Source organism: Tarenaya hassleriana, unplaced genomic scaffold (assembly GCF_000463585.1).
Source record: "Tarenaya hassleriana unplaced genomic scaffold, ASM46358v1 Cleome34, whole genome shotgun sequence".
In the NCBI taxonomy this organism is placed as follows: domain Eukaryota; kingdom Viridiplantae; phylum Streptophyta; class Magnoliopsida; order Brassicales; family Cleomaceae; genus Tarenaya; species Tarenaya hassleriana.
In genome coordinates, this window is record NW_010966542.1 from 1,364,741 (window position 1) to 1,384,258 (window position 19,518).

General features: G+C 36.7%; 2 protein-coding genes across 4 annotated transcripts; both read right to left on the reverse strand.

The window, feature by feature from the left end:
- Positions 1 to 5,962: 5,962 nt before the first annotated feature.
- LOC104821859 (protein TONSOKU) lies at positions 5,963 to 14,567 on the reverse strand. Of its 3 annotated transcripts, none has more exons than XM_010552876.2 (20): positions 14,194 to 14,567; positions 13,123 to 13,920; positions 12,441 to 12,617; positions 12,140 to 12,231; positions 11,365 to 11,463; positions 11,135 to 11,231; positions 10,140 to 10,512; positions 9,803 to 10,029; positions 9,547 to 9,691; positions 9,201 to 9,317; positions 9,004 to 9,104; positions 8,737 to 8,857; positions 8,465 to 8,577; positions 8,274 to 8,385; positions 7,979 to 8,083; positions 7,813 to 7,879; positions 7,580 to 7,700; positions 7,298 to 7,471; positions 6,982 to 7,099; positions 5,963 to 6,679 (listed from the first exon to the last, which is right to left on the reverse strand). In XM_010552876.2, exons 1-20 carry the CDS (start codon positions 14,464 to 14,466, stop codon positions 6,150 to 6,152), a joined length of 3,960 nt encoding a protein of 1,319 aa, XP_010551178.1. In that variant the 5' UTR covers positions 14,467 to 14,567; the 3' UTR covers positions 5,963 to 6,149. The 3 variants fall into 3 exon arrangements, with proteins under 3 accessions (XP_010551178.1, XP_010551177.1, XP_010551175.1); XM_010552875.2 differs by having other exon boundaries at positions 5,963 to 6,676; positions 9,803 to 10,053; XM_010552873.2 differs by having other exon boundaries at positions 9,803 to 10,053.
- A 646-nt stretch (positions 14,568 to 15,213) lies between these two features.
- LOC104821860 (probable serine/threonine-protein kinase WNK6) lies at positions 15,214 to 18,921 on the reverse strand. The gene is made up of 8 exons (XM_010552877.2): positions 18,595 to 18,921; positions 17,832 to 17,952; positions 17,498 to 17,535; positions 17,154 to 17,381; positions 16,844 to 17,064; positions 16,565 to 16,722; positions 16,043 to 16,463; positions 15,214 to 15,968 (listed from the first exon to the last, which is right to left on the reverse strand). The coding sequence occupies exons 2-8, from the start codon at positions 17,916 to 17,918 to the stop codon at positions 15,442 to 15,444; spliced, it is 1,680 nt and encodes a 559-aa protein (XP_010551179.1). The 5' UTR covers positions 17,919 to 17,952; positions 18,595 to 18,921; the 3' UTR covers positions 15,214 to 15,441.
- Positions 18,922 to 19,518: the final 597 nt, after the last annotated feature.

A 19,518-nucleotide genomic window follows, 5' to 3' on the forward strand; every position in this document is an offset into this window, starting at 1 on the left:
AATATCTGGAAATGCGAGAATGATCATGGGCTCAGGAATAGCAAGTTTTATGATGCCTAGAAGCACAAAGATTATGATCAATAGCGCATTATTCGCTCCAAAGTCTCAAAGAAACTTATTGAGTTTCAAAGATATTCGTCAAAATAATTTTCATATCGAGACTATAAGCGAAGAAAATCGTGAATACCTTTGTATCACGTCAATAATTGCTGGAAAGAAGTATATGATGGAAAAGTTACCATCATTATCCTCTGGATTATACTTCACAAAGATATATATGATTGAATCATATTCTACGATGAATCCACGGTTTGGAGATGTGTTCAAGATTTGACATGATCGACTGGGTCACCCTAGTTCAATAATGATGCGGAGAATTGTGGAAAGTTCTAATGGTCATCCATTGAAAAATGGAAAGATTTTCCAATCTCATGAACTCACATGTACCGCATGTTCTCAAGGAAAATTGATAATAAGACCGTCATCGGTCAAGATCGAAAATGAATTGCCATCATTTTTAGAACGAATACATGGGGATATTTGTGGACCAATACATCCATCGAGTGGACCATTTCGATACTTTATGGTATTGATAGATGCATCAAGTAGATGGTCACATGTTTGTCTATTATCAACCCGCAATGTTGCATTCGCGAGGTTTTTTGCTTAAATTACCAAACTACGAGCTCAATTCCCTGATTATCCTATTAAGAAAGTGAGGCTTGATAACGCCGGTGAATTCACTTCTCAAGCTTTCAATGACTATTGTATGTCACTTGGAATTGAGATTGAGCATCCTGTTCCCCATGTCCATACACAAAATGGTATGGCCGAGTCATTAATTAAGCGACTCCAACTTATTGCTCGACCATTGATGATGAAAACAAAACTTCCGATTTCTGTTTGGGGGCATGCTATTTTACATGCTGGAGCACTGATTCAAATTCGACCGAGTGCATATCATAAATATTCTCCAGTGCAATTGGCAACTGGAAATGAACCAAATATATCTCATCTTAGAGTATTTGGTTGTGCGGTATATGTACCAATAGCTCCACCACAACGTATAAAACTAGGCCCACAACGACGATTGGGTATTTACGTTGGATATAATTCACCCTCAATCATTCGATATCTTGAACCACAAACGGGTGATATGTTTACAGCTCGTTTTGCTGATTGTCATTTTCGTGAGGATGAATTCCCGACGTTAGGGGGAGGAATGATACAAGCCTCACAAGATTTGAGGTGGAAAATAGAATAATTATTATATCTTGATCCTCCTACAAAACAATGTGATCTTGAAGTACAAAAAATCATACATTTACAAAATGTAGCAAATCGATTGCCAGATGGATTCACAGATACAATACGAGTGACAAAATCATATATACCATCCATGAATGTACCCGCTCGGATAGAAATACCAAAGGATCAGGGGGAGAAAAGAATTTCAAATGAGTCTATGGCACAGTTGAAACGTGGAAGACCACCCGGTTCTAAAGATAGAAATCCACGAAAAAGAAAGAAAATTGAGACTGATGATAGTCCTCAGATTGATCCAAAAGAACTGAATGAGGAAAAAGATACTGAATATCAAAATGATGAAAATGGTCTTCAGAACGCAGAAGACAATGAGATTTCCATCAACTACATCCATAATGGAAAGATGTTGGTAAGAAATGAGATAGACGACAGTGATGAAATATTCTCTTTCTCTATATCTAAGGAAATCGAAAATGATAGTGAAGATCCAGAACCGATGTCGGTATCTGAATGTCAAAGGAGACATGATTGGATAAAATGGAAAGAATGTATGGAAGTAGAATTAGACTCATTAAATAAAAGAAAAGTATTTGGATCCATTATCCAAACCCCTGACGGTGTAAAACCAGTTGGATGCAGATGGGTGTTTGTGCGAAAGAGAAATGAAAATAATGAAATTATGAGATATAAAGCACGTCTTGTCGCACAAGGTTTCTCTCAAAGACCTGGGATAGATTATGAGAAAACGTATTCTCCAGTCATGGATGCGATTACGTTTAGATATTTGATAAGTTTGACAACTTCCAAGAATTGAAAATGTATCTCATGGATGTTGTCACAACATATTTAGATGGGTCATTAGAAAATGACATATACATGAAAATTCCTGAAGGATTGAGAATATCGGGGGCATTAAACTCAAAATCCAAGGAAACGTATGCGATCAAATTACAACGATCCTTATACGGATTAAAACAATCTGGACGTATGTGGTATAATCGCTTAAGTGAATGTCTGCTGAAAAAGGGATACGTTAATAACCCTATTTGCCTATGCGTATTCATCCAGAAAACAGCTAGCGGCTTTGCGATTATAGCGGTGTATGTGGATGATCTAAACATAATTAAGACTCCAACGGAAATTGAAAACGCTCGAAGTTATCTCAAAGGAGAATTTGAGATGAAAGATTTGAGACAAACAAAGTTTTGTCTTGGACTACAAATAGAACATCTTCCTAGCGGAATACTTGTTCATCAGTCCAACTATACCAAGAAAATTCTGAGGCGTTTTAACATGGATAAATCAAATCCGTTGAGCACCCCAATGGTTTGTAGATCCCTAAATGTTGAAAAAGATCTATTTCGCCCTTGCGAAGATAACGAGGAGGTACTCGGTTCTGAAGTACCTTATATGAGCGCGATAGGGGCATTGTTATATCTTGCTAACTGTACTCGACCAGATATAGCGTTTGCTACTAATCTTTTAGCGAGATATAGTTCGTCTCCAACAAGACGACATTGGACAGGGATCAAACATATCTTTCGTTATTTACAAAGAACGATTGATTTGGGATTATTTTATCCTAAGGATTCGAAACTTGAGCTAATCGGTTTTGCAGACGCAGGTTATTTATCCGACCCTCATAAAGTCCGATCACAGACTGGATATGTTTTCACAATTGGAGGTACTGCAATCTCCTGGCGTTCTCAGAAACAAACATTGGTTGCAACATCTTCGAATCACGCTGAAGTCATTGCACTTCATGAAGCAAGTAGAGAATGTGTGTGGCTCAGGGCTGTAACCCGCCATATACTAGAAGCGTGTGGATTACCGATTAATATCGATCCAACGATATTATTCGAAGATAATGCTGCATGTGTTGCTCAAACCAAAGAAGGATACATAAAGAATGATCGAACGAAGCATATTCCTCCGAAGTACTTCTCTTACACTCAAGAGCTCGAAAAGAAGAAGGAAGTTGATATCCGTTATATCCGATCAAGTGATAACGTAGCTGATTTATTCACAAAGGCACTCCCTACTTCAACATTCAAGAAGCATATTCAGAATATCGGAATGCGTCGTCTTCGAAGTTTATGAAGAAACGTATGCATATTGGTTCAAGGGGGAGATTGTAAGACTGTACTCTTTTTTCCTCGTCATGGTTTTTATCCCACAGGGTTTTTCCATGATAAGGTTTTTAACGAGGCAGTCCATACTAGATGTCTAAGGGGGAGTGTTGTAAATATACAAGTAGACATCTAGTGGGATCCATATTATCTAGTGGAACCCATATTATGTTCTTCTTAGAAGTTGACCCTTCTTCACTATGAAGAAGCTGACCCTTCTTCACTGACCTTTCTTCACTATGAAGAAGTTCCTTACATTTTCTCTATAAATAGGTCAGTGATATAGTTCATTTGTATACATACGAAATCTGAAGAACTTTCTCTCTCTTCTCTCTATCATACTCTTTCTCTCTCTAGAGCATATCTCTCTCTTGTTTTTCGTCTTTCGTTTTCAACATTTTCCTATTTTTTTCTAAATTTTAATCATTTTTACTAATATATTTAGGGTTTCGATGCGAATTCTAATAATAATAAACTAATATTTATTATTATTATTATTATTATTATTATTATTATTATTATTGTTATACCTAATAATATGCATCAGTGTCTTGTTGTATTATATTATTATAATTTGTAATTATTTTGTTGATTTAGATTCTTTGCTATCAAAACCTTAAGAACTATTCATTGGAGAGAAATCATTTCAGTTAACATGGTCACACTAAATTACCTCACTTGAAATTAGAGATTAATTTTTTTATATCAGAATTTATATATTATTATATTATTCATTAGATTTGAAATTTATTATATTAAAATTTTCATTTTCTGAACTTTTCAATTTTTTTCAAATTAATACCTATATTATTTTTTTCTAAAAAACTTTAAACTCCTACAATATCTCACAAAAGACATATAATTTTAATATCAAATCAAATTAACTTCTAATCATTGGTGTGATAAATCAACACTTAATCTGTAAATCTAGAATTATGTTGAAAGAGTGAAGTGATCGTCAATACTACAGATCGTCAATACTACAGATATGAATAAAGGGCGCTTTCTCAAAAACTACTAAAGTGGAAGAATATAAGATGAATCGAATGCATATTAGAATGAGCGAGAGATCTAATGATTTTATAGGTATGAAACTATATAATCAATCATAATTTTTAAAAAATTGTATTTAATAGTAAACATAATAGTCTAGCTTTTTTATTTTGATTTTTCTTTCAAAATATATTTTATATTTAATAGTAAATATAATAGCAAAAAAATATTTTATAATTTGACATCTTAAACTAGCTAGTGTTAGTTCTATATTTTTTTAGTAGAAATTATGTTGAATCATCTGACTTTAAATAATATATGGTATTATACCTTCATATCATTGCAATAATTATGTCAAAATCCTATAAACATACGTGGGAAAAATAATAAGCATTGCATGCTTTTACCATCGTTGTGGCTTGTTAACTTCGGGTTGCGGATTTTTCTTACCTTATAATTTATAAAAAAAAATAGTTTGATTGAAAAATGATATCAGTCTTTTAAAATTAAAAAAAAAATATATGCACAAACATGTCATCCGAATGTGGCAAGTTCAGCAATGAATCAAAAATTTCCAGGGTTTAAGGCAAAAAGATTTGTTCACAATATTTTAATTTTTTTAAAAAAAAAAACACAAGCCGAAAGATCTGCCTAATTTTCTGTTGAGGTTGTAATGTCTGTATTCTTCCACATAGGCCCAGTTATTTGTTTCTTTTTCTAAAGCTTTTGATTTAAGAATTGGTAACTATATAATATTAATAGCCATCTATTTAAATTATATTTGGATTCTTTTTGTAACTAAATGTAAGAACCATTTATTTGGTTGACCCCCCGTTGCCTCAATTTTCCATATTTCATAAAGCATGGAATTCTTAAGCTATGTGTTATGGATAATATAAATTAAAGCTACAACATTATCCATAATTGAATTGAATTCTATTTTTAAAGTAAATAATAAATATTCAGTTCAGGCTAACTAACTATTGTATCCTGGCAAAATTTATTTGGCTAATTTTATATGGCTTGTGAATGTGATTATTTTCAGAGTAACTATTTTGATTTGAATATATAAAAATGAATCAACAAAATATTATAATATGTTATTTGGATCTAATTCTCAATCTGAAAACAATTAGATATAATTTAAATTAAATTAATACGGGTTAAAGTTGAATTCAATATTAAATAATTGAAAGAATTAAATAAAAAGGAAAACGTTTTAGACAAGTCAATGAGACCTTCCTTTGATTTGTCATTTCCTAACTATGAAAAGGATATAGTTTTCTATATTAGCCGTGGAAAATTGGTTTCGTTATTTACATTTCTGAGAATCATATTTATATAATTTAAAAGTTTTTAATAATTATGAAGAATGATGGTTCATTTAATTTAATTGGCATAAAAGATGGCAAACATGCCATAATTCTATAAGGTATGATAATTATACCCCATTTATGAATCCGATAATCCCGCTATCCATCGTAAAATTACAAACACTTGCTCTATTATTATTATTATTATTATTATTATTATTATTATTATTATTATTATTACTTGATAAAATGCATTTAATATCAAGAGAATCAAATAATTTGAACAATTTACGTTCATATACACAAAAGCTTCTATTAACCATTCTAAATACTTGAAATCTCTAAATCTGAATTAGCAAATTTGTATTTTCAATTTGAGATGACTTCAATCAAGGGAAGGGAAGAGAAGAGAAGAGAAGCTCGCACGCTGTTTCAGAATTTCTTGTCTTCAGCTCAAATCCTTTCTGCAACATGGCTTCACACTGCAGCACTCTTTTCCCTTCACATAAAAGTGGACAGTCCCATCTTTCACATGCCTCTGAGCTAAGCCGGTTCTCGCTCCCGACGACCACGATGATGCATACAGCGATTCCGAGGCTTCGACCGAGAACCCGTTTTCGCTAAGGTCCAAAACTTGCAAATGGTTCGCCATGGCGAGAGCAGTGGAGAGTTCTTTGATGAAGTGATCCTTTGATGAAACTTGTATTCCAGCTTGCTCGTCTTCGCTATCCGCAACTTCGAGATCCTCGCATTGGATTCCGGTTTTACATAGATCTTGCTCGTTGTTGAGGTATGGATTTAGGGTTTCGTTTTCAACTCTCTCGGCTTCCCCCCTCTTGGATGCAGGTTCACAAGTTCCGTGTTTTGTCTGAGCCTTTTCCGAGCTTTCTTTCACTAATTGGTCATATGGGAACGTGCGAGTCTCGTCCATTTCACCATTCTCGGCGAGGTTAAGCTCTTCCAGAGTTTTATTATCTGCTGAACAAGTAAAAAATGGCTTAGCAGGACAGAGATATTAGAGTATATATATCAATATTATTAGTATCATTATAACCTCTCCATACCTCTATAATCTCTCTAGTCTCTCACTATCCTGTAATATCTCTCTTTTCTTAGTTTCAAGATCTCCTTTCGTGTGTGTGTATGCATATATATACTAGTATCTTATATAAGTTTCAACTACAATTTTCCACAACTTTTTGAATTCTATTAAGAGATTGGTTTCATAGCAAGTGTAATAAACGACCTGCAAAAGATTTAAAAAGGACGTAATTTCAGACCTGAGAGCGCTTGAATTATTCGCAGAATTCCAGGGAGCCGAAGTCGACACTTGTTAAGGATCAAAGATTTTAAGCTGCATTGAGGATTTTTAAGCAGCATTGCCAGTGCACCGACCCCCTGTTTTCATAGCAAGAAAAATCATGTTCGAGAAAAAAACACGGATTTGATGAAGATATCCATGCCAAGTATAAACCGAATAAACGTGAAATTAACTCGTAAGACACTAATCATTTCGGGATCTCTGATATGAATGATATAATGACATGGTAATTTGATTTCAAGATTCTTAATAGTGGTATTATTGCTTGAAGATACCTCTTCAGTAACAGAATTTCCTCCAACGTTAAGCTCGAGAATGCTAGAAGCTAGAGTACTATCGCTGCAGAGTTTATGATAGAAAGCAGAAGCTATTCCACAGCCTGAGAGGTCAAGCTTTACAGTTTCTTCCTTCTGATAACATAATGATTCAGTGACTTTTATAGCTCCTTCCTGTAATAACGAAAACTATATCAAGTGAGAACCAATGCCGAGAATTTTTAGCAAGATAACAAAATCTATCAACAAACTGTTCTGCATATAATAAGAAATTCCTCTCACTGTTCCTATTCCGCTGCCTCCTAGCAAAAGCTGTGACAAAGATGGGGTCTTAGCCACTCTGGAGAGGATATCGACAACTTGGTTGCTCAGCTTCACACCATTCAAACTTAACTCTGTGAAGCTACATTAAAGAAAACATTTGACAGCATTACAGTATATCTATAGGCTATAGCTGGACCCCTTCACAAAATTGGAACAGGTGAAACGAAACTGCTTGATGTTTTAGCTCGAACCTGCTCAGAGTAGCCAGTTTGGCCAAGAGGCTGTGGATGGCATTCCCTGATATCGGATTATTGTATCCTGCCATACAAACCCGATACAGCATCTTTAGCATAGAGCAAAGAAACAAGTTAAACCTTAAAAACAACAATCTATATTGGAAAAATTTGTAATGCATACCAATGTAGAGCTGTGATAGTCCTGATTCAGAATCCAATGCATTGGCAATCTTTATGATCGTTCTAGATGTGAGTGAACAATATTCTACATTCAAGCTGTAAAGTGCTAAAAAGGAGAAAACAAGAAAGGAAATTAAAACAAGAGCAAGAAGAAGTAATGACTATCAATCTATCCTAGGGCATCTCATACATCTTTTAGGTTCGTACTTTATCAGTGAAAACACAGAAACAATATATATCACCAGATGAATTAGGCCACAACAGATGACAGTCAAATGAAGAAAGAACAATTTTACCCTTGCAACTTTTCAAGATGGTTGAAAGGTATGAACCACATGCATCAGTAAGTCGATTTCTGGATATATTGAGGACTTCCAACCGAGTGAATAGGACAGGACATTCACAGATCTGGTTAACAATAGTAAGATTAAACAACAAGAAAACGTGAAAAATGTGAAACTTTCTAGTTGTAGAGCTAATAGCCCACCTGAAACAAAGCTGTTGGACCGAACCGATTGCTGTGCAAATCCAAAGCCAAAGCACCATATCTCTGGGTTGATGAGGAAAAATGTTGCTTCAGTTTCTCCATTGATCCATTCCCTAAAATCAAAGACAGAATGGAAAATAAGCATTCCAGATTTTAAAGCAATTCTCCATCATATTATCACCTGACTTAAGTTAGCAGAAGAAACAAACTAATAAAAGTTTTTTTTTTTTATATCTTATTAACATGTACTTTATACAAAAGTAGAGACAAACCTAACATATTGTGAGAAAGATCCAGCATAGCAACTGAGTTGTGGACATGGAGGGAACGCAATAACGGAGCAGCTGATATATCTTGCAGCTCGCATTCAGACACATTGACTTCATCTTCAACCTAACAATCGTACAGGCAGAAGATAAACATAGCTCAGATTCCAAACTGTTATAGTAGCGAGATTCCAACCGTTTATGAGGCAGATGAAGAGAGACAAGTTTCATTCACTAACTGGTGAACTCAGATGGTCTGGTACATGTTCTCACCTCCGAGATATATAGTTTCTTAAGCAATTTCATATTGGGTGTCTCTGACAACTCTTGGCAACAATCCATGTATAGTTTCATGAGGCGCTTGTGAACCCAGCCTGCAACGTATAAATTAGTAAACTTATAAGACATCAACAACGCTGCAAGGATGATTAAAGGACCATTCTGGAGGACAGTAAGAATTTGATGCCTACCGCCAATAAAAGCTTCAATCACAACACTTCCAGCCGAACCGGTAAGAGTCTCACATAACTCAAAAGATCCTACAGTTCTTCCACCACATTCAATGTCTTGAATGATTGGCAACAGACCTGATGATATCCGAATTGCATGTTGAAGATTCACACCAATTACCAGGGCCATATAAATCTCTCTCACAAGATACCTATGCAGCTGTTCAATTTTGGTTTCTAAAAAAGTAAAGATTTTTAAGCAGGAAACTGAGATTTGTAGAGATGGATGGCGTTAAATCATGAGCCAAAATGATTCATCAATTCCTTCATTTGGTGTTATTGACTGAGAAAAGAAAAGAGTTTATACCTTTGGTTTTCTCTTCTTCAGAAAGCTGTAGATAGTACAAGCAAGCAAGTTCCACCTTCAAAGACTCTGTGTATAACTTGTCATTGACAAAACATGAACCTAATATCTGTTGGCAGCCATTCTCGAATCTGAATATTATTTTTTGCTGCAACCAACAAAAATTTGGTTATATCATGGAGCATGCAAGTAGTAGAAAAAAAGAGATATAGCTAAATGGATCACATGGTCATGATGATGAAGAAACCAGGATGCTTACATCATCTGCTTTGCAATAACAATGGAAGTTCAACAGAGAAGCTCCATATTTATGTTGCATTCCCTTAGAATCCCCATTATCATATTGAGATCCTCTAGTGACACGGTCAGGTGTACTGACAACTTTACTGTTATTCAAAGATTTATAACTGTTTCCACTTGAAGCAACCTCAGCGGGATTCAGAGGCTTATACGAGCATGAACTTTCTTCAACATTATTTTGAGGATCTGCACACTTATCCTTACAGTTAACTGCATCATTTAAAGCATCGTCTAAGCTATAAAGACTTGACAGAATATACTGTCAGGGAAATCCGTATTTGCAAAAATACACACACCTCTTCCAGAAGCCTCAGCATTCTGCCTAGGAAATTTGAGACAACTGTTTTTTGGTGTTCCCAGCTCAAACTCAGTTTCACTTTCATCATCTGAGATGATTAATCGGATGCGCTTCCGTCCAACGACTGTCTGTTGACTGCCTCTCTTTTCAGAGAACTCCTTTGGAGAAGCAGCCTTGGTCTGCTCAATATCATGCTTTACTGTGTTATCAGTTTTCCGTTTGGACAAACGTCTCCTAGGCTGGATAAATGAAATCAGTGGTGCATCATCGTTTTCGTCATCAAAATCTGCTAATGGTTTTGATCTTTGTGAATTTGATGTTTGGACTTCTGGCGAGTTATTTGCATTATGCCTGTCATTTGACAAGTTCTCTTTAGCTATTTGCACTTGTAGATTTCACAATATGGTAGCTTCTAAACTACAAAATGGTAATGGAGTGTATGTTTTGAAATGCATGGAGTGTTTAAGCAATGAAACTCACCTTCAACCACGCTGATATCATGCGAGATTTCTCAATAAGACAATCAAGACAAGCATTAACCTGGAGCATACGATTCCGTTCTTCTGAGGTACCTTTAGCATCATTCATTTCTAGTGACAACTTCTTAAACTTAAGCTCCCCTTCTCCCAATTCTTCCATTACCTTCTTGGCTTGTTTGACTGTATTAATATTTTGCTCAATCTGTTCAACCAATGCACTCTCGTCCTCCATGGATTTGGCTAGACTAAGAGCTTTACCATAACACGACAGTGCATCTTCATACTTCTGAACCCTGTTGTGCAGTTCCCCAAGATTGATATACCCCTTGGCTTCACCTTGGCGGTGACAAATTTTACAGCAAATTTTGATATCCATCTCGATGTGCTCCTTTGCTTTATCCCACTTTCTCAACTCCATGTAAACATTTCCAAGGTTATGGTGAAGCCTACTGCGCCCCGCATGATCCTCGCTCACCTCCTCCTCATCGCAAATCTTCAGCCCTTTTGTGAGTATTTTCCCTTCTGACTCGGTCTCGGGGCATCCATCTTCTGCCCCATGTTCCATCATCTCTATTGACTGCTTAAGATTTTCAATTTCGACCTTCAACTTCCTATATAATAAATTATATATATCTATGAGAAACAAAATATTTGTATATGAAAGCCAGTAGTAAAATAGGATGTTAATCAAGTTTGTTGTTAATCATATATGAAAGTGAGTAGAAAAATATTTGTATATGATACCTCGCTTGCTCAGCATTTTCAAGTCTGATCAAATGGCTGTAATGCATATTTTCCAGAGCAGAAAGCTGTACTCTAGGAAGATTGGCTTCTAAAGCAATTCTGCAAGATTACACAAGAATACCACATCAAATAAGATGTATCAATCAAAGACCACCAGTTCAATCCACTACAAGTAGAGATATTACGTATTTAAGTATCTATAAAACCAACATCACAACAAAATTTTGAAAATCAAAAACAAGTTCTGGTGATACGAATTCTACCCTTAGCAAGATGTTTAAAAAATCAAGGACTTCGGATGCTAATAGCCACAATGCCACATAAAGCTTCAACTAAGAACTCCACTTCCCCAGAATTTAGAGGTAGAAATTTGGTTCGTCCAAGTTAGACAAATCAACTAAAATTTAAAAATTGGACACGATTTCCCAATGACAAGTCCTCGTCTAAATGCAGGCTTTATTTGTACATTAGCCCTAGAGCAATAATTGTTTAACTGACTGCAGAAAGCGTCAAAAATAAGCAGCCCGTAGCACCACGTGTAATGCAATAGAGAACAATAAACTATTGGACAACGTCGGTTTGATATCTGAATTGGAATTTCACATAGTGTCATGTTATGGTACCACATTGAACTGATGTACTCATCAAACCTTTCAAGGATGATTAGTATTTTATATATGTTCTGTTTGGAATAAAATCCCAGACAAAAATACAGTTCTTGAGCATAATTGAATAAAAGACTCTCATGCACTGATCACAAGTGAAATATATCTACCTGTACCCCTCTTCAACTGCTTGGAGCGCTCCATTATATTCGCCAATACAGTCTAAAGTGTCACCGATACTAATTTTCGCTAGTGCCTGACCCTGCAAACCAATCAGCACAAGTGAAAAGCTAGAATGAAGGAAAGGTAAACACCACATAGATAATCCTCGCATCATAAAAGAATTCTCTTGCCCCATAAAAACCCGTTTAATAATGGGAGTCACTACAGATTTCTGGTTTTATGAAACTTCTAACGAAAATTGCGAAACATAGGTTGTAATAATAAGAAGCGCAAGCAAACCGATCTTACCTCCAGATTACCAATTGACTTGTGGCCCTCCCAACCCTTGGTGTACCATTTGAGCGCCTTTCTGAAATTTCTGAGCTTTTCGTATGACTCTCCGACATCCAAGAAAGCATCACTCAATTTTTCCTTGTCACAGAGTTCATTTGATATTCTCTTCTTTTTTTTTGAAAATTCAAGATGCTAAACATTCAAAGAAGAAACAAAACCTCCTGAGTTGCATATAAGCATTAATAGCACTTTCTTGCATAGCTTCTAAAATAACATGATGGACAATTTAAATGCAGAAAGGATAAACTAGAAACTGCAACGCACACAGGGTACCAATTTGATCAGTCTATCTCTTGCAAATATTAGAACTCAGCTAGTCAGCTTTTACATCAACTGTACAAGTTTCAAATGTTTGTTATTCAGAGAGCTTAAATACGGAAAAATCTCTTGATTGCTTTAATCCGTCTCCTAACCAATATCAAATGACAGAGCACAAAACTTGGATCAACAGAAAGTAATACATTGATGGCTACCAATTCTATACTAATGAGTAATGACCGTTGGAAATAGAGAGCATAAAACTGGTTACACAGCTATTTGCACTTGTAGATTTCACAATATGGTAGCTTCTAAACTACAAAATGGTAATGGAGTGTATGTTTTGAAATGCATGGAGTGTTTAAGCAATGAAACTCACCTTCAACCACGCTGATATCATGCGAGATTTCTCAATAAGACAATCAAGACAAGCATTAACCTGGAGCATACGATTCCGTTCTTCTGAGGTACCTTTAGCATCATTCATTTCTAGTGACAACTTCTTAAACTTAAGCTCCCCTTCTCCCAATTCTTCCATTACCTTCTTGGCTTGTTTGACTGTATTAATATTTTGCTCAATCTGTTCAACCAATGCACTCTCGTCCTCCATGGATTTGGCTAGACTAAGAGCTTTACCATAACACGACAGTGCATCTTCATACTTCTGAACCCTGTTGTGCAGTTCCCCAAGATTGATATACCCCTTGGCTTCACCTTGGCGGTGACAAATTTTACAGCAAATTTTGATATCCATCTCGATGTGCTCCTTTGCTTTATCCCACTTTCTCAACTCCATGTAAACATTTCCAAGGTTATGGTGAAGCCTACTGCGCCCCGCATGATCCTCGCTCACCTCCTCCTCATCGCAAATCTTCAGCCCTTTTGTGAGTATTGCATGTGCCGCTTCCAAATTTTCAAGATCCAACTCCATCATTCCTATGTTATTGTGTGCGTCGATGAATTCTTCGAGAAAAGATGATCCACCAGCAGGCGGATTCTCCTTGAGGATCTGTGCAAGTCTCATGGCCGTCTTAAAATACTTTTTTGCATTTTGAATGGCATCATCATCGTCATCGGATTTTATAAATATTCCGTGGTACGTACGTCCAAGCTGGGTACATGCTCGTTGCTCCTCTGCAGTATCATTAGCATCCTCAGCGAGCTGTAGATGCTTTTTCTGCAACAACCCAAAAAGGAAAACGAAATGAACATTCGCTCGAGTAAGAAATCATTGTCATTGTGACATAATGTCAATACCCAGCCAATTCCGTAACATTCGAACCTAACCTAGCTTCCCCGTAACTCAAACTTCATTTCCACAGACACTGTTATCTCGTGGCATTACCAAATCCCATAATCTCAAATCATCCGGTGGGACAATAAAGCCAATAACAAGTTGAGGAATCTACAATCTCTGAGAAGAAATAGAGAATCGGAGAAGTTGATTTACCTGATAAACCAATGCTTGCTTGAAATCGCCGAGAAGGAAATAGACCTCGCCGAGAGACTGACAAGTCGGAAGCACATCTTTCTCAGGCAAGTGCTTCACAGAGACCTCGTAATCAATCCGAAGCCATTTGAGAGCCTCGACGTACTCGCCGCGGTTCTTCAGGATATCTCCGATCACATTTGCCCACCGCGCTTCTTCCCGCCGGTTCCCGATCTCCTTAGCACTCCGGTATGCCCGCTTCGCCGCACTTAGCTGTATCTCCGGCCGAGCCATCGATGGCAATCGGATTTGGGGGAAATCAGAGGTGGTGTTTCGGACACGATCCGATTTTGATCCGCGAGTTGAAAGGGTTTTGGTCTCCGTCGACTACAGAATCAGAAGGGTTTCTAGATTTTGATTTTTGTCCTATTTGTTTTTCCCCTTCAAATACCAAATTTTCGTGCCACGAAATTAATCCCGCCAAAACTCCAAAAGGCGAACTAAAAACCTGAAATTACAAAGAAGCCCCATAGTTTTTCACTTCTTCGGTTTTGGCCCACATATATTGGGTTGTGTTTGTATCTGTTTTGGACCAATTACGAAATGATTTCGTGTATTTCTTCACCATCGTTGTTTTGTTATCCGTTTTTTTTTTTTTGAATAAATATTTTGTATCAATTATGACTATTTTTTGCTATAATAACGTTTTTTTTCTCGTCCAATAATTGTTTTTTTTGGGGTGAGATCCTCTATTTTCTCTTATTTTTGCTTAATCCGGAACCCTAGAGGTTTTTTCCTTGTCAGTTAGAAATTTTAATTTATATACAACCAAAGATCCTATCAATTTTTTATGCTTTGGTTTTTTTCAAGTCGTTTTTGTCTCATCCATCCAGTTTGAATGGAAGAGGTTTTTACTTTTTAGGCTTTTAAAATCTAAAAACCAAAAACAAAATTGATAATTAAAATTTGGCCAAATTGAAAAATCATTTTAATAAAAATAATTAACTAAAAACTAAAAACTCTACAAATAACACAAAAACCAAAAACCAAAAAATAAAAACTCACTGAAAATTTGTCTTTGTCTTCATCTAATTAATTCAATCCATTTGTAGTAATTAAGGAGCCAACAATGTCTTTCACCTCGTTATCTGAGTTGCCGAGATTTTTAATATGGTTCTCAACAATATTTCATACAACTCCTGTCTGAAGGTGGGTTATGAGCCTAGAAGAGCCTTCTTCTTCTTCTTCTTAAAGGGACTCTCACTTTAGCTACTCAACCTGTTGTTGCATCTTCTTCTTCTGAAGCAGCCTTCTCTTAGTCTCCGACATCGCCTCTTCTCTTCTCCTCGTTACCTCCTCCATCTCCTCCCTGTACCGTATCTCGATCTTCTCCATTTCCTGCCTGAACTCCTCTTCTTCCTCTAAGCTCCTCGATTCCGAACATGAATCACGGGACGATCTCTTCGATCCTTTCCCTTCGTCGGATGACGCAGGTGCGTCTAGTCCATGTTCCTCTATCATGTCCGAGGATCGGCAAACGTTCTCGTCCGGTTTCTGGGTCTGAGAACCGTTCTGATGGGCTCTCGAGTCGTGATTCGGGTTCGAAGGAACCAGATGGTCGATCGGGACATCGGTTTTCCAACCGGATATTAAGTTGACGAGCAATATATCAATCAGCTCGGCTATGAACGTCACGTTCTGGTCGGTGAGTTCGAGCTGCTCGACCATCTCGCTCGACACTTTCGAGGCGGTGTCACCGTCCCGGTAGAACATGAAATGTATGTTCCTCACCCGTCCTGCGTAACAAATAATACCTCAAATCGACACGTAAATACAGCAAATCAAATGTATGTGCATATTTCATCCTCACCGGTCTCGTCCACTATACGAAGAATCAGCGATACGGAGTGCTCGTCGTTTTCTTCGCCCTTAAGGACGAAAAAATTTCCGCGCTTCGCCCGTCTAACTTCAACACACCTGGATCCTGAATTGTCACTTGAATTAACAATCGGAAGGTTACTGTCATCGTCCAGATCTATAGAAGACGGTCGGTTTCTCGCCGAAGGAGGTCCTTCCGACATAAGACAACGATCTCCAAATGCTCCTTCTTTGGGCATTACGATGTCGGGAAGTGGCAAAGGGCTATTCATTGTTAAACCGCTGACATGAAGAAAGGGATCCATCAGAAGCTCCTTAGCCGATGATCTCTCCGATGCAGGCAGTAAGCATTTCTCGATAAACTTCTTAACTATTGGATCTTTGATCTTAGTGAGGGAAGCCGGTTTTATCCCCTAAAGCCAAAAATTAGAGAGAGAAAAAACAGTCGATTAATATTGACGATTGACGATAACCATCTAGAGATTACGGAAACGTCTTTTTTTTGGCTACGTACCGATGAAACTTTCTTGTAAATCTGAGCAGAGTTTCTGCATTCACAGTAAGGGTACTCGAAGGTCACCATCTCCAACATGCACATCCCAAACGAATAAATATCCGCGAGCTCATTGTAGTTCTCGTCATAAAGCTCGGGAGCCATAAACTCCGGGGTTCCTGTCAGTACCATATTACCACCTCAATATGACTGAAAGAGAAAAGATGGATTACAAAATGAAAAAAACACAGAGCGAGAATCCGAATAAATTTCCTTGGTGAAAACATAAAACCACATTACCAATTACGCTTTTAACAGTAGGTTGCTCCATTACAGTGGCTAAACCGAGATCTCCAATTTTTACTTCACCATGGTTACCGTTGATGAAAATATTATCGCATTTGAGATCCCGGTGTATAATCGGCGGTTCTTGACTATGAAGATATTTCAAACCCATTAACACCTGTCTCGCCCAACACTTCACGGCCTTCATATTCACCTTTTTGTGTTTCTTACGATACCTAAAACCAAAAGACTCATTAAACTCCAGGGCACTAATATACATATCGGGAACATAAGATAGATAAAAGCAGTGAAGAGAGATACATACTGACGGAGGCTACCCGAAGTGAACAACTCGGTTATTATATTAACGGTCTTGTTCTTATCATCGATCCACGAATTATAGAACCTTATAATATTATTGTGCTTCAACGATTTCAAAAGGCGCACTTCGGAGTATAGCCTCTCTAGGTCATCCGGCGACTGCAAAACATCGTCAATACGTACTTGGTTCCACGCTACTTCAATGCCATCCACTTCATCAAATGCCTTATAACTAATAAATCGAGTTTAAGGAATCTGCAGCTTACAAACCGAGAAAGACGCAGCACATAAAACAAACAGATTCATGAGATAGGGAAAGCTACAAATGGGCAGTGATGAAAAGGATACACTGTCTTGAATGCGCCTTTTCCGATTACCTCTTTGTACTGAAAACAATCCAGACATGTCAATGGTGTCAGGGTTTTGTAAAATCTTGTCGGACAGACCACGAACAACTAGAATCCCAGCAAAATCTTAAATCTAGATCATCATATATACTTCATGTTCACATAAACCTCAAGAAAATTACCCCCTCGAACCTATTATTCTACAACGTCCAACGTTAAAGATAAATGTCTGATTGGTATTAGCAAGCCAATGAAAGATATAATCTATTCTCTTGTTGTATTTCCTTATTGCATCAAACTAAAAGACGGTAAAATAACGAGATATCACAAATTACCCGTATATATCGAGAAGTTGGGTCGATTTCAAGAATCTCGGGGTCGGGAGGCTCTTGAAGTGCAGAAGAATCATCTGAACCATCCATATTTTTACTATCTTCGACAAGTAAACACCTTCAACTTCACACAGAAAACAGCAACAAAGAACACAGAATCTTGAAGCCATGAGGGAAAGAAGGAACAGAATCTTACAGTGTACTTGGATACTATTTTGCAGCTGCACCTTGTAATGAAAGAAACTTAGACAGAACAGATCATTCCGACCAAAACCCGGCTTAAAATCGTAATTCAATCCGAAATTTCCAAAACCCTAACCTTGAATTTCATCAATCAGCTTACAGAAGCGGATATCCGATTGAATCTTCTTCACAAAATTATACCAACCCCATTCATATTTCTTGAAATCAATCCAGCAAAAATTGCATTAGCTTGACATGAACAATATCGAATCGCAGGTCCAGATCATCGAACCAATCTCATGAAAATAAATTTGAAGTTAAAAGCAGACACATTCGCATTCCACAGTAGACAGCTCCAAGTAATTCCCATGAACAAATTAGCGAATAAAAGCAGAGAGGATGAAAAAACAGATGTCAAACATGAACACGAATAAAATTTATCAAACATACACGCATATTCACGTACATGCATTACGTACAGATACACGCAGAAACATGCGGAAACATCAAAAAACTGTTTCAGAACGATCAAAAGGGTGAAGAATCGAGCTAATTTGATATGATTGGGAGCTCCAAATTCTACCTGGGCCTTGTTCTGGTTTCTCCGCCTACGTGAGAGCTGGAAAGGTAGAAACAACAATGGGGAAAAAAGATCTGAAACCCTAATTTCTGAAAAATTCGAGCGATCAGAGGGACGGGGGGGAAATCGAACAAGTGTCCTTCGGGCGAATCACGAATCGCCACCTCCAGATTCACTCGAATCGGGAATACATTACATATAAGCGTGTGTATATAACTGATTAAGGAATCCAAACCCATCTAAAAACAGGAAACGAACCCGCCATGTTCATATTCATCGTCACCCGCATCCGCATGCAGTGTTTTTTTTTGTTGTTGTTAAATCAGTGATTTTTTTTTTTATTTTCTCTTTTTTTTTTGCCTCTTTGATCGTTTAATAATTAATATTAATACGTTTTGGTTCGTAGCGTATCTCGTAGAATCATCATACACGTGGTTTTATTTGTGGCTTGACCTGTTTATTGATGACGTGGACATATCTAGTTGTATATTATTCGTGTTATTGTCTCTCATCGTCCTCAACGTTGCTCCCAAAAAAAAAGCTATTTAAATATTCTAACGGATTCCATCGTTTTTTGGTTGACTTTCTGGATTTTTTAAGAAAATTATAGTTACTCAATTATTATATTAGATTTAATTCAAATTGAATTGTTATTGTGGTCATATGATTTTTAAATTATTTCATATTCGACTTTGTGACAGACGTTTCGAAAAATCGAAAAATACGGTATTTTTCGATCCGAACCATTCAAAATTCTCAAATAGTATTATTTTTAAAAAACGAATTTTTTGAAAACGAAACAAATCGATTTTTAAAAAAATCCAAAAAACAAAATTTTGTAAGAAAAACTAATTTTTTTTAATAAAAACCGAAATCGAACAAAAAGAAAACCAAACCGAATATAATATAATAAGCGATTAGTATCTC

Bases quoted from the DNA above. Each gene is read 5' to 3' on its own strand.
- LOC104821859 (XM_010552873.2), bottom strand. From the start codon at position 14,466: ATGGCTCGGCCGGAGATACAGCTAAGTGCGGCGAAGCGGGCATACCGG. The intron at 11,464-12,139 runs GTAGATATATTT...GTAATCTTGCAG, and splicing joins GCAGTTGAAGAGGGGTACAG to AATTGCTTTAGAAGCCAATC. The intron at 9,692-9,802 runs GTAAGCATCCTG...TGTTGGTTGCAG, and splicing joins GTTATTGCAAAGCAGATGAT to CAAAAAATAATATTCAGATT.
- LOC104821860 (XM_010552877.2), bottom strand. From the start codon at position 17,918: ATGGATGGTTCAGATGATTCTTCTGCACTTCAAGAGCCTCCCGACCCC. The intron at 16,723-16,843 runs GTAATGTGGTTT...TGGTACTGACAG, and splicing joins TACTGTTAAAAGCGTAATTG to GAACCCCGGAGTTTATGGCT. The intron at 16,464-16,564 runs GTACGTAGCCAA...TTTTGGCTTTAG, and splicing joins TTTACAAGAAAGTTTCATCG to GGGATAAAACCGGCTTCCCT.